The sequence below is a fragment of the Sorex araneus genome, chromosome 8, assembly GCF_027595985.1.
Source record: "Sorex araneus isolate mSorAra2 chromosome 8, mSorAra2.pri, whole genome shotgun sequence".
Classification (NCBI taxonomy): domain Eukaryota; kingdom Metazoa; phylum Chordata; class Mammalia; order Eulipotyphla; family Soricidae; genus Sorex; species Sorex araneus.
In genome coordinates, this window is record NC_073309.1 from 37,909,770 (window position 1) to 37,922,993 (window position 13,224).

Here is a 13,224-nt window from a genome sequence, read left to right on the forward strand (position 1 = left end):
TCAATTGTTCATTAACCTCCACAACTGGGGGTTCATGCAGCAGGAACAGCACCAAGCCCAAAAGGGTGAGATTAGAGTCGCATGAATTAAAAAAAAAAAAAAAACAGGGCCGGAGCGACAGTACGGCGGGTAAGACTTGTCCGGCCAACCTGGGTTCAATCCCCAGCATCCCATATGGTCCCCTGAGCACTGCCAGGAGTAATTCCTGAGTGCAGAGCCAGGAGTAACCCCTGAGCATCACCACGTGTGGACCCCCAAAAAATAATAGAAATGGAGAAGAGCTGGGTGGTTGTCGGGACTCGGGTGAGATTGGGGACAGAGGGTGGGGAGAGAGGTGTGCGAGGAGGGAGTGGACACATGAGCCTTGACCGCACACACAGCTGACAGAAGTGACCACAGTGAACCAGGGAATCTGGATGAGCGGGTGAGGCCCAGGCCTGGGCAGGCCCTGGCTGGGATACGGTACAATGGTGACTGGGACCCCACGGCAGCTGAGCGCCTGTGTCCGTGTCCTGCTCACTCACAGGGTGGGCTGCCCGCACCATGTCCTCCACCCATCCTGAGCGAGCCCCCCTTGATGCCCCGTCTCTCAGCTGGCTGAGAAGCCAACAGCGCACCAGAGGGGAGGACACAGAGCGGGCCCTTGCGCCCTCCCGCACCTCAAAGCAGCAAACCAAGTCAAACCTTTTGAAAGGGGGCACATCTGGGGCACTGGCACAGGGGGTGACACAGGTCCAGGCCTGCACTGCCGACATCATCCTCCGCCTCCTCCAGGTCTTCCTCCGTCCACTCCAAAAGGTAACGGACCTGGAGTTGCAGGAGACACAGGCAGGCCCTCAGCTCCAGGACGGGTCCCCGCGCCCGTGGCCCCACATCCCTGCTACAGCCACGGAAGCCACCGGTCTCGGGAAGGCTCTGGGCACCACCTGTACTCACACCTTTCTGGACCCCCCTGCTCTGTCTGAGGTGTCGGGGATCAAACCCAGCACACTCGAGGCCTGTGGTCTGTCTACCATGGTCTTTTTAGACCTCTTAATAAGCTTATCTCACACACACACACACAAAAAAACAAACACACACGCAAAAAAAAAAAAAAAAAACCATCAACATTCACCCCAAAAGGGCTATGTGCAGTAAAGATGAGATTCATGTAAAATTTTTTCTTTGAAAAGACAAAATTTGGGGCTTGAGTGATAGCACACCGGGTAGAACATTTGCTTTGCATGCGGCTGACCCGGGTTCGATTCCCAGCATCCCATATGGTCCCCTGAGCACCACCAAGAGTGATTCCTGAGTGCAGAGCCAGGAGTAACCCCTGTCCATCGCCAGGTGTGACCCAAAAAGCAAAATATCTTTTTAAAAAAGAAAAAAATTATAGGAATGTAGATTTCAGCTCCAGGCATCTTCAAACGGAGCTTGCAAGCTCAAGTGGGGGTTTGTGCAGCCCCGTGAGGGTCTCTGCCTCTGTCTGACACACGGGTGCATGGGTCTGGCTTCCGGGTGGTGGCGCCATGCTGCTCTGGGGTCATCTGAGCATGCCCGGCAGGCCCCCCTCCCTACCTCCGTCCTGGGAGATGCTCAGTCCCACCCCTCACACAGGCCACACGACCTAGTGGGCATGGGAGGCCTCCCAAGCCACCCACACCCACCACAGAAGGCACGGGTGGACGCCCACCCAGGCCTGGCCCATTCCAGTCCAAGTTCGTATCTCAGTGACCGTTATTTGAGGAAGGAAATGGCCCCAACACACAGGAGGTCTGGCCCCAAGCACTGCGGCCTCTCTGGGGTGGCCAAGGGCTCAGGAAGCCCCACCCAGCATTGCCCCCTCCAAGGTGGCCACAGGAGCCCAGGCGGGAACGACCAAAGGCTTCTGCCAGGCCGACGCTGAACAGGGCTTGGGGGCCGGAGCCCCAGGCTGGGCTGCTCACCTCTTCCCCCATGTGGGGGTCACTCTGCTCTGTGGCCAGACCACATCCAGTGGTGACTCCTGGCTCTGTGCTCAGGGGCTCAAACCTGGGCCTCCCGCACGCACGGCCCACTGCAGCCCCTCGAGCTGGCTCCCCACCCCAGATGGCGTACTTGCACGCTGACCCGGGCACTGGTCGGGGGCCTCCGATCTCAGGGGCCCGGCCAGAGGGAGGAGAAGTGGCGTGTCTGACACGGGCCTCCTGTCTCCTCTCCTCTCCTCTCCGGCTCCCCCGAGGCTCTCGGGGGCTGTGAGAAGCCCTCCTTCTGTGTGCCCACAGCTCCTCTCAGGGCTGCCTCGGCAAGCCAGGCTCAGCTTGACACAGCACAGGGTGACACGGAATACCCATGCGCAGACCCTTCCTACTCCAGGGTGGCTACAATCAGGGTCCGGTCACTTCTGCCCACTGCCTCCAAGTCAGTCGGCAGTGGAAGGACCTGAATCTCTTTGTTTTGTTTTTCTTTTTTACTTTTTGGGTCACACTCGGCGGTGCTCAGGGGTTATTCCTGGCTCTGCACTCAGGAATCACTCTTGGTGGTGCTCAGGAGGCCATCTGGGATGCTGGGAATCGAACCCAGGTTGGCCGAGTGCAAGGCAAACGCCTAACCCGCTGTGCTATCTATCGCTCCAGCCCAGGACCTGAACCTCTCGGGAGGCATGTTTCAGTCAGGCTTAGTTTGGCAAAAGCACCCCGGACTGTTGTTCTTCAAAGACAAAGACACAGCGGTGCCTGAGCGAGGTGCTGGAGGCTTCAAGGAAGGTCACCTCTGCAGGCCAGTGTCCAGCTCTCGACCAGAGGCCAGGGAGGAGAGCTTCCCTGCAGCTGAACCTCTGCCCCAGGCGCCCCCACGCAGCCAGCACCATGCCCTCTGTCCACCTCATCCTCTAGCTGCCTCCTGGCCCAGGGCCATGGCCACCCAAATACCCACTGGGCTCCACGCCCGCCCCCCCTCCCCAGCCCTGTCCTCTCTAGCTGACCCTGGGGTTGGTCTGTCACTAGCTCTGTGCCCTTTTCTGGCAGAGGGCTATCTGTGGAGTCTGACCACTTGGCAGTGGCCAGGTGCCGGGACCCACTAGCTGCCCACCCCCCCAGGGTGGGACATACAGATGCCACACCATGTGACCCCATGGACAGGACAGTGGGGGGTGGACAGACACCACACCGTGTGCTTCCCCCCCACCAACATACACACAGACAGGACAGGCAGGGGCCAGCTGTGCACGGATGTCACCACTCACCATTTCTAGGTCTCCATCAGCAACTGCCCTTAAAAGCTTTTCTACCTTAATAAAAGGGGAAAAGTGTTAGATAATTTCCATGACGAAATAGTAACAAAAATAACAAAAAGTAGTGTATGACAACCTAGCCACTTTCTTTTTACCTTTTACTTTTTTTTTTGCTTCTTTTATTATTTTTTTTAAACTGGGTCAACATGAATTACTGACTCACAGAGTTATTCATTATTAAGTGTCAGGCACACAGTGTTCCCATATCAAGCCCTTCTCCTCCAGGGCCCACTTCCCTCCCGCCCTGCAGTGCCCCTGCAGCCGGCCAGCCTTGGTGGCAGGCACTTCTCCCTCCCCCGTACCCTCATGTTCCCTCCCCTCACTTGTCCCCCGGCCCGGCCCACTGGAAGACCCTCCTGCTCTCTGCTTCTACTGCCGCTGTGCGTCTGTCACTCCCCTCCACAGGTGCCAACCCACATATCCGAGCAGCGCTCATCTGTGTCCTGGCCTGTGGCGTCCTCACCTCCTCCTCCTCCTCCTTCTCCTCCTCCTCGTGTTTCCCTCATCTCCTTCCAAAGGCACCCACGGGTGAAAGTGCAGAGGGACTCACTGTCAGAGGGAGCCCTGAAGCCACTGGGCCTGCAGGTCTGGCCCTGGACACCACTGTCACCGCTGTTCCTTTTCTATTTTTTTTTTTTTTTGCATTTTGGGTCACACCTGGCAATGCTCAGGGGTCACTCCTGACTCATGCACTCACTGCACTCAGGAATTACTCCTGGAGGTGCTCGGGGGACCATATGGGATGCTGGGAATAGAACCTGGGTCGGCTGCCAGGCAAATGCCCTAACCGCTGTGCTATTGCTCCATCCGCTGTCACCGCTTTTCTCTGACGGAGGTAAGGGAGGGCGTGGGGGGGCACCCGAGGCTGGGCACTCCTGTCACTAGCCCAGCCTCTGGACACATGTCCCACAGGCTCGGGCCATGACTCTGCCCTCAGTCGGGGCCTCTGGAGCAGGCCCGCCTCGGGGTGTCGGCGAGGGTTCCCGGCACCTGACGGGGGTGGGGGTCAGACTGGACATCAGCACCAACCACACATTGTCATGGGAATGAAAATATCCACCTCCGGCCACGACACTCAGCAGAGCAGTTTAACAGGGCCGCTGGGGTGGGAGGGAGTCGACAGGGGACACACTTGCAAAATCAATTTTCTGTTTTTGGTTTTGCCTTGGGGCCACACCCAGCAGGGCTCAGGGCTTCCTCCTGGCCTGGTGCCCAGGAACCGACTCCTAGCAGGGCTCAGGGGACCATATGGGGTGCTGAGGATTGACACTGGGCTGGCCGCACGGGAGACAAGCAGGCGTCCTACCCGCTGCACATCTCTGACCCTGGCAAAGTTATCTTATTTCGGGGCACCTAAGGCACCTTTCCATATACTCTGCTTTGCACCCATCAGTGTCTCTGTCTTTCTGTCTCTGCCTCTCTATCTCTGTCTCTCTGTCCTCTCTGTCTCTGTTCTGTTTCTGTCTCTATCTCTGTCTCTCTGTCCTCTCTGTCTCTGTTTCTGTTTCTGTCTCTCTCTATCTCTGTTTCTCTGTCTCTGTCTTTCTCTCTCTCTCTCTCTCTCTCTCTCTCTCTCTCTCTCTCTCTCTCTCTCTCTCTCTCTCACACACACACACACACACACACACACACACACACAGAGTAAGAGCAGCCAAGGGAGCCAACCATGAAGCAGGGTCAGAGCCAGTTGGGCACTGGGCTCCCTCAGGGCCCCCGACCTCTCCCCTCCACCCCACCCAAGTCTCCGTCCAGTGCGCCCACGCTAGTCCCCAGGCCGCCGGGCCACCCTCCCGCTGGTGGCCTCACCTCCCGGTAGTCCTTCCTGGGCTCGTCCTGCCTGGAGCTGGAGGACGTGGAGGAGAAGCTGGAGGTGGAGGAGCCCTGGCTGAGGGAGTCCGCAGAGGGCAGCGTGGTGGGCTGTGCAGGGACCTGCAGCGAGCAGAGACCCTGCGGTGAGAGGCGGGCACGGGCGCGGGGAGCCCCGACACCACACCGGCCGCTGCCCTCACCTCGGAAGATGCCGGCCTCTTCTCCAGGGCTGGGCGCCGGGCCTCCATCAGCGCCAGAATCTGGAACCAAGCAGGCGGGACAGGGAAGCAGGGGTGTGATGTGACGGGCAGCCCAGGCCTCATGGCCCAGATCGTGCCCCTCCCTGTGCGTGTCCTTAGAAGGACGCACAACCCCACCGACCCCCCGGACAGACAGACAGCTCACTGGGCCTCAGAGGCTGCCCTGGGCTGTGGGTCCCGCGAGCCGGGTCGACTCCAGCTGCAGGGAGAGGGGGAGCTGGTACGCTCAGCAGCCGCGCACAGCCGGAGGCCAAAGAAAACGGGAACCAGCCCGAGAAAGGGGGAAACCACCGCGCAAATCCCAGGAGGAACCAGGCGCCAAAGCAGCCGGGAGGCCAAGTCCAGGCCCTGCCCTCCTACTCGGACGCACAGCCAAGACCGGCTCTGCACCCGGGATCGGCATCCCCGTCGCCCCCCACCCTGCTCCCCGAGACGGGACCAGATACCTTTGAGTTCAGCGCGCAGGTGAGCGGGCTTTCTTTGAGCCTGTTCTGCACGTCGGTGGGCGCGCCGTTCTGCAGCAGCGTCTCGATGATGCCGTGGTAGCCCCAGCGCGCCGCGATGTGCAGGGGGGTGTCTCCCTTCTCGTTGCCGATGTCCAGCCTGCATGACGCCACGTCGTAGTACACCAAAGCCTTCACGCACTGCCAACGAAGGGGGGTCGGGGTCGGGCAGTGCTTGGGAACTCACGGGCCAAGGCACCCACGCGGAGCCTCCGTCTGAGGGCGGCTCTGCTCACACCGAGAGCTCCCCTCTGAGGTGCTGGTCCAGTTACCACCAGGTTTGCTGTTGTTGTTGTTGTTGTTTTGCTCTAGCAGTGTCCTCAACTGAAAGTGACCTTTTTTTTTTTTTTTTTGCTTTTTGGGTCACACCCGGCGATGCACAGGGGTTACTCCTGGCTCTGCACTCAGGAATTACTCCTGGCGGTGCTCAGGGGACCATATGGGATGATGGGAGTCAAACCCGGGTCGGCCGCGTGCAAGGCAAATGCCCTACCCACTGTACTATCGCTCCAGCCCCTGAAAGTGACCATTTATTCCTTCCCACCACGTGCAGTGGGGGGTCCCTGGGACCACTGGCAGGTCAGTGGCCTTCACACCTAGAGGTGGTACCCTTTTCTTCCTCCCACCTAGGGCGAGGCTTTCCCGGGGTACCCCTGTGAGGGGGAGCCGGGGACGAGAAATGGCTCCCCGTCATTGTTCCGGGGGCCACGGCCAGTGGGAGACCAGCGATAGTGTCAGGGCTGGGGCTGGAAAGGCTACAGTATGAGCAGTGACTTTTGCCACCGGTGGACCCGCTGGCCAGCTCCTCTCTCCATTTCTAAGGGGACAGCTGATGGGGCGGGAGGCCACTTCCAGAAGCTCTAGATAAACGGAGCATCAGGGGAAGAGCCCCCCAGAGGTGACCCCGTGCACCAGACCAGGGAGCGCCACTTGTTCGAGAGAAGCCCGAGTGCTAATAATAAGGACAAGAAGGCGGAACAGAGCCCTGGAGAGACAGGATAGCGAGACAGGACAGAGAGACAGGACAGAGAGACAGGACAGCCAGACAGGACAGAGAGACAGGACAGCGAGACAGGACAGCCAGACAGGACAGCCAGACAGGACAGAGAGACAGGACAGCGAGACAGGACAGCCAGACAGGACAGCCAGACAGGACAGCCAGACAGGACAGCGAGTCCTGCCTTGCACGTCGCCGACCCAGGCTGAGCCGCCAGCAGTCCAGATGGCACCCCCGAGCCCCGCCACGAGTGACCCCTGAGGGCAGAGCCACAGAAGGACAGGCTAGATGTGCACATCCTGCCTGAGAAGATTCCGAGGGCCGAGGGACCGCTCTGCACATCAGCCATCAACCACTACCCCACCCACCCCTACAAAGGCCCAAACTCACCCCTGCATTCTATGCAGAAAAGTGTGTGTGTGGGGGGGGGGGGGCTGGAGCAATAGCACAGCGGGTAGGGCGTTTGCCTTGCACGCGGCCAATCCGGGTTCGAATCCCAGCATCCCATATGGTCCCCTGAGCACCGCCAGGGGTGATTCCTGAGTGCAGAGCCAGGAGTAACCCCTGTGCATCGCTGGGTGTGACCCAAAAAGCAAAAAAGCAAAAGAAAAGTGTGTGTGTGTGTGTGTGTGTGTGTGTGTGTGTGTGTGTAAGAGACAGAGAAAGAGAGACACTGGGGGGGTGGGTGCTGGGGATGACACCAGTTTTATGAAATTCCTTGATGTGAAATCATGCAAAATATAAACATGCTAAAATGTAAAACTTGAGGACGCACAAAGGGATGAACCGGACGGTAGCAGAAGAGCAAGAAAATGATTTCACTTCAGGCTAGAGGAAGAGGCAATGCAGTTTTCTGTCTCTCATTTCAGTAAAGCAGGCGTAACAAGTGCTAGGTTTTTTGTGTTTTGTTTTGTTTTGTTTTAATTTTAATAAGAAATGCAGGGGCCAGAGAGTAGGGCCTTGCACGGGACCAGCCCGGGTTTGATCCCCAGCGCCCCACAGTGTCCCGCCAGGTGTGACCCCAGAGTGCAGAGCCAGGAGTAAGCCCTGAGCCCCACCAGGTGTGACCCCCACCACCACCACACAACAAAAAAAGGAAGAAGAAGGTGAATATCATGCACCCACAGCTTCAATAACTGTCAGCAAAAACGCACACGGTCAGCCCATCGGAAGCGCACACTCCCCAGAAGTGGGCAGGGTGGGGGGTCAGCGAGCCCCACTTACGTCTTCGTGCCCGTAGGTGCAGGCCAGGTGCAGGGGGGTGTTACCGTTGTTGTCGGGCACCTCGGGCCCCGCCTTGTAGTGCAGCAGCAGAAGCTTCAAAGAGAGGCGAGAGCATGAGCCCCCTGCCAGGCCAACGAAGCCCCCCAGGGTCCCTCCCCCAAGCCCGAGGTCCGAGGTCCTTCTTAGCTGCTACACCCTGTCATTCCTCAAGAGGCCCATGAGTGTCACCCTGCTGTCCCCTGGCCCCAGGGAGCTGGGCTTCCTGCACCCGAAAGGGGCATGGTGGCGAGGGGCCAAGGCGGGGGGGGAGAGAGGGGACAGTGACCCACCAAGCCCGCAGCTCACCGTCACGCTCTGGTGGCCCTTCTGGCAGGCGAGATGGAGTGGCGTGGCCCCGTGGTAGTCGGTGGCGTTGACCACGGCACCCCTGGACACCAGCAGGTCGATGAGGGCCGCCTGCCCTGGAAGCACAGAGCGTGAGACACAGACGGGGCAGGCCCGGCCCAGCGGGACATCCACACGGGAGGTCCCGGAGCTAACGCCAAGGCTGACTGCAGACCAGCGGCCCGGGGGGGTGGGGTGGAGGTGGGGGGCAGTGGTCAGCACCAGCCCCCTCTGCAGGAGGCCGAAGCAAAGAGCCTTAGAGACCCACAGACAGCCCCGGGACAGCAGTTTACATGTTTACAAAACGCTGACAAGAAACGGATTCCCAAATGGGTTCTGACCGGGAGACAAGACACGTTTCTCTGCGTGGCCGAGATGCCAGCCCTGGGCACAGCGCGGCTGCTCTGACACGCAGCGGGGAGGCCAGCCCGTACACGCGGCCTGTTCTGCTCTGACGTGCCTCCCAACGGACGCCAACGTCAGGCTTTGAGAGTGGGGGCAAGCCCAGTTCCGAGGCCATTCTCACCGCAGGGCTTCAAGCCTGCCCTCACGGGACCACCAGCCCCGGGAGCGGGGAGGGGGCTCCCGCACTTCCCCTGGAAATGCTCCTGGGTGGGGGAGGCTGGAGGAGGGGGTGACTCTGGCCCACCCCCACCACCAGCCAGGCCTCTGCTGGGTCCAACCCTTTGCCCCCATAACCCAGGGGTGGGGGTGGGGGGGCAACCGAAATCACTCACATACCACAGAGGGCGGCCACGTGCAGTGGCGTATGACCCCGGTCATCCCTGGAGAACGGAGTGACGACGGAGGGGTCGTTCAGCCTCCTAGGAGAGAGCGGGGAGAGGAGGAGTCGGCCTTGAGCCGGCAACAGGGTGGTTCCTGGGATGGAAGCAGGTCTTGGGGGCGCCATCCACGCCGGGTCTGCCCCGGGGGACCAAGGGCCGCGGAGGCCATCGGAGTCCCCCGTCCCTCCCTGCGGAGACACCTGGCACCCAGCCTGCCCAGGAAGGGCCCCTCACCCGGACACCAGCCTCTCACAGTCGTCGCAGAAGCACAGCGGGTGGCACATTTTCTGGGCCGTGTCTCTGTCCTGGTCCTCCTGGCTCAGAAGTCGCTCCACTTCCTTCTGATCCCCCGCTGCAATGTGCTGAACCGGGTGGGGAGGGAGGAGACCCCACAAACAGGCCCGGGTGAGTGGGCGCCTCGGGGAGAGGGGGTGCAGCGGGCCAGGGGGGCGGGGGTGGGGGCTTGGGGGCGTGTGCTGTCTGGCACCTGGACGGGAGTGCTTGGAGTGGAGGCGTGGTGGCATAGAGGTGGTATCTAGGGACCAGAGACTGAGACGCCCCACTACACAGAGCCTTGCTCCCCCCAACCCCCAACCACCTCCCCCCAAACAGGGGGACCGTCTGGGGGAGGGAAACGGCTTCCGTGCACAGGAGACCCCACCAGCCAGGACAGGCTCCCTTGGGCGTGAGCTGTCCACCCTCGCCCACAGTCAGCCAGCAGAGGCCAGACCCACGCAGGGCACTGGCCACATGCGTGAGAGGGGAGTCCCATGGCCACTGTGCCCCGGGGGTCTGGCTGAGATCTCGGAGCCGGTTTTGAAGAACAAAGTCTCACTTTAAATGGGGTGGCTTGGAGCCCGCTGTGTGGCTGACATGGGAAGACGGTGGCTATACAGACCCCCCCCCAGGGTCTCCGGGCACCCACAGGGAGGGGAGGCACCCGGCAAACAAGGACCCACACAGACGCACGAGGAGGCTGCAGGGAACAGGAGAGGAAAAGGAGGCGCCAGACAGTGTGTGCCGAGCCTCCGGGCGACCTACCTTGAACAGACAGTCGATGGGGGTGGCCGCCATCTGAGAGAGCAGGCTCATTCTCTGCTTGAGGGACACCCTGTCCCCAAACCCCTCTGACTCCTGCGGGAAGAAGCCGCAATCTGTCTCTGTGTGTTACCCCTTCAAGACAGCAGGGAGGGCTGGAGCGATAGCACAGCACGTAGGGCGCTTGCTTTGCACGCGGCCAACCCGGGTTCGATCCCCAGCATTCCATATGATCCTCGAGCACTGCCAGAAGTAATTCCTGCGTGCAGAGCCAGGGGTAACCCCTGAGCATCGCCAAGTGTGGCCCCCAAAAGCAAAAAAAAAAAAAAATCAAAAAAACGAAAAAACATAGACTCGAGGCAGCCAGGGCCGGTGCCCAGAACACCGGGGTCCTCTCTCTCCCCACAGAGCTGAGGCAGAGCCCCGCAGCAGGGAATACTTTCCCACCAGGGTCAGTGGTTCCAGCTCCGCAGCAGCCCGGCCTGGGGCGTTCCCAGTGGGAAAAGTGGAAGGGACAAAGCCCTGCATCTGGCCAAGGTGCATGCATTTGTGTGGGGGCTGCAGATGTGTGTTTGTGTGTGTCAGTGTGTGTGTGTGTGTGTGTGTGAGAGAGAGAGAGAGAGAGAGAGAAAGAGAGAGAGAGAGAGAGAAAGTGTATGTATGTGTGTGTCACTGTGTTTTGTGTGTGTCTGTGTGTCAGTGTGAGTGTGTGTCTGTCAGTGTGTGTGTCAGTGTGTGTGTCAGTGTATGTGTGAGTGTGTGTGTGAGAGAGAGTGTATATGTGTGTGTGTCAGTGTGTTTTGTGTGTCTGTGTGTGAGTATGTCAGTGTGAGTGTGAGTATGTATGTGTCTGTCAGTGTATGTGTCAGTGTGTGAGTGTGTGTGTCAGTGTATGTGTGTGTGTGTCTGTGTGTGTCAGTGTGAGTGTGTGTCTGTCAGTGTGTGTGTCAGTGTGTGAGTGAGTGTGTGTGTGTCTGTGTGTGTGTCTGTGTGTGTGGAATGTGGCAGGCACATGCCACCAACCTCCAGCTGGGAATCTGCGCACTCGGGGCGGCCGCCTCCCTGCGGGCTTCTGTGCTGAAGCGGCAGAGGGGCTGCCTCCTCTTCTCTACCCACATGCAGGAAAAGCTCTCTGGCAAACTGATCTACGTTTCCCGCCATCAGACAGCAGAAGAGAGAGGGGTCTTGCTCTTTTGTTTTGGGGGTGTTTTTTTTTTTAATTTGTTTGTTTGGTGGTTGGTTGGTAAGTTTTGGTTTGGAGGCTACATCTGGCAACGTTCAGGGCTTATTCCTGGCTGAGATCAGGGATCACTCCTGGCAGGGCACAGGGGACCTTATGGGGTGCCAGGGGTCAAGCCCAGGTCAGCACGGGGATCCATGACAATGAATAAAATCTTGTCTTCACTGTATGTCTAAGGCCGTCAACACTCCTCACCTGCCACTCAGCGGCCTAGAAAGAAGCTTCCTCTCTTGGAAGGAGTCTTGGTGGGACGTAAAGGGGGTTTCTCACAGCCAGCAGTGGTCTGGAGCAGCCCCTCGAAATGCTGGTCCGCTGTGCACCCCCACCCCACCCACCCCCATCCTCACCCGGTGAACACAGGGCCTGGGTCAACCACCCAGCAGGGGGTGCGACACTGGCACCCTGAAAGAGGGTTAACTCGGCAAATGAGAGCACTTTTGTCCCCGGCCGCTCCTTGTTGACTAGAGCTCGAAGCTTGGAACAGGACTTGGCCTCCTCTCCCAGCTCCCCAGTTTTCTACTAGCTTGGCAGTCACACCCACAAACTGCCCCTGGCGCCATATAATCTCATCAGTGGCCAAGATCCAGAGACCCTGAAATAAAGCTTCTGTAAGAGAGCACGGAGCCACAAACACAGCCACATGACCTCTTATACTCTAGCCCACTGAGGTACCAAAAGTGGCACACATCTGTTTGGGTTTAACATATATGTTTGTAATCTCTTATACAAGGGCTTCAATGGCTCCAGGATGAAACCCAACAATCTTCACACACTTTCCTCTTCTGGTGGTGGAAAGGTGCATGGTGGTGGGATTGGTGTTTGATAATCTGTAATGAACTATTGTGAACAACTTTATAAAAATAAAATAAAATATTTTTAAAAATAAGAGAATTTTTTTTAATGTCCTAGAGCTTGAGGGACTGGAGCAATAGCACAGCGGGTAGGGCGTTTGCCTTGCACGCGGCCGACCCGGGTTCGATTCCCAGCATCCCATATGGTCCCCTGAGCACTGCCAGGGATAATTCCTGAGTGCAGAACCAGGAGTAACCCCTATGCAGAGCCAGGTGTGACCCAAAAAGCAAAATAAATAAATAAATAAAAAATGTCCTAGAGCTTGAAGCCCCGGTCTTCTTCAGATGTTCCGAGCCAAGTGCCCGGGCTGAAGGCCAACAGAAGCATGGCTATTGGGTGCCTGGGGTTCCTTCCTGCAGTCTGGTGGGGCGTGGTAGCATCAGATGGGTGGTGACAAGGAGGGGGACCAACTCTCCAGGGAGAAGGAGGGACCAGAACCTGCCAGGCCGTTGCCAAGCTGGAGCCAGATTCTCTCCAGGTTCTCCCCAACTGACTGGTCCATACAGATAAGACCAGAGCCATCCCAGTCACAGCTGTTTCCAGGCCAAAGTCATTACTCATGGACATACTCACGGTCATCTCTAATGGTATTCAGGGGAAAACACTTCTAAGAAGCTGCGGTCTGGTGAGAAAGTGGGACCCACTGGCTGGTGCTGTTTCTAATGCCCCTAAGGTCCGAGAAAGGGACACAGGTCCCCAAACTGCATATGTTAACCTCTTTTCTCGCCTTTCACTGATCAAGATCTCCAAATTCACCGCTTTGAGCTATCCCTGCAGCCCGTGACTCTGACGAGGACATGTGTTCGTGAGGCATGAATAGTATGAGTCCCCGTGATCACCTGCTCAGTAAATGCCCACAGCCCTGAGCAGCCGAGGCCC

The 13,224-nt window shown here is 58.6% G+C and overlaps 1 protein-coding gene across 1 annotated transcript in view; it reads right to left on the minus strand.

Moving 5' to 3' along the window:
• ANKRD27 (ankyrin repeat domain 27) overlaps window positions 1-13,224 on the minus strand; it is a 60,240-nt gene that overhangs the window by 11,499 nt on the left and 35,517 nt on the right. Inside the window, exons 13-22 of the mRNA XM_055145503.1 lie at window positions 10,257-10,349; window positions 9,450-9,577; window positions 9,172-9,254; window positions 8,392-8,507; window positions 8,047-8,139; window positions 5,769-5,966; window positions 5,263-5,322; window positions 5,060-5,182; window positions 3,206-3,250; window positions 685-807 (exon numbers count right to left, since the gene is read on the minus strand). Of these exons, the coding sequence (XP_055001478.1) occupies window positions 685-807; window positions 3,206-3,250; window positions 5,060-5,182; window positions 5,263-5,322; window positions 5,769-5,966; window positions 8,047-8,139; window positions 8,392-8,507; window positions 9,172-9,254; window positions 9,450-9,577; window positions 10,257-10,349 (1,062 nt within the window). The remainder of the gene's footprint in view (window positions 1-684; window positions 808-3,205; window positions 3,251-5,059; window positions 5,183-5,262; window positions 5,323-5,768; window positions 5,967-8,046; window positions 8,140-8,391; window positions 8,508-9,171; window positions 9,255-9,449; window positions 9,578-10,256; window positions 10,350-13,224) is intronic.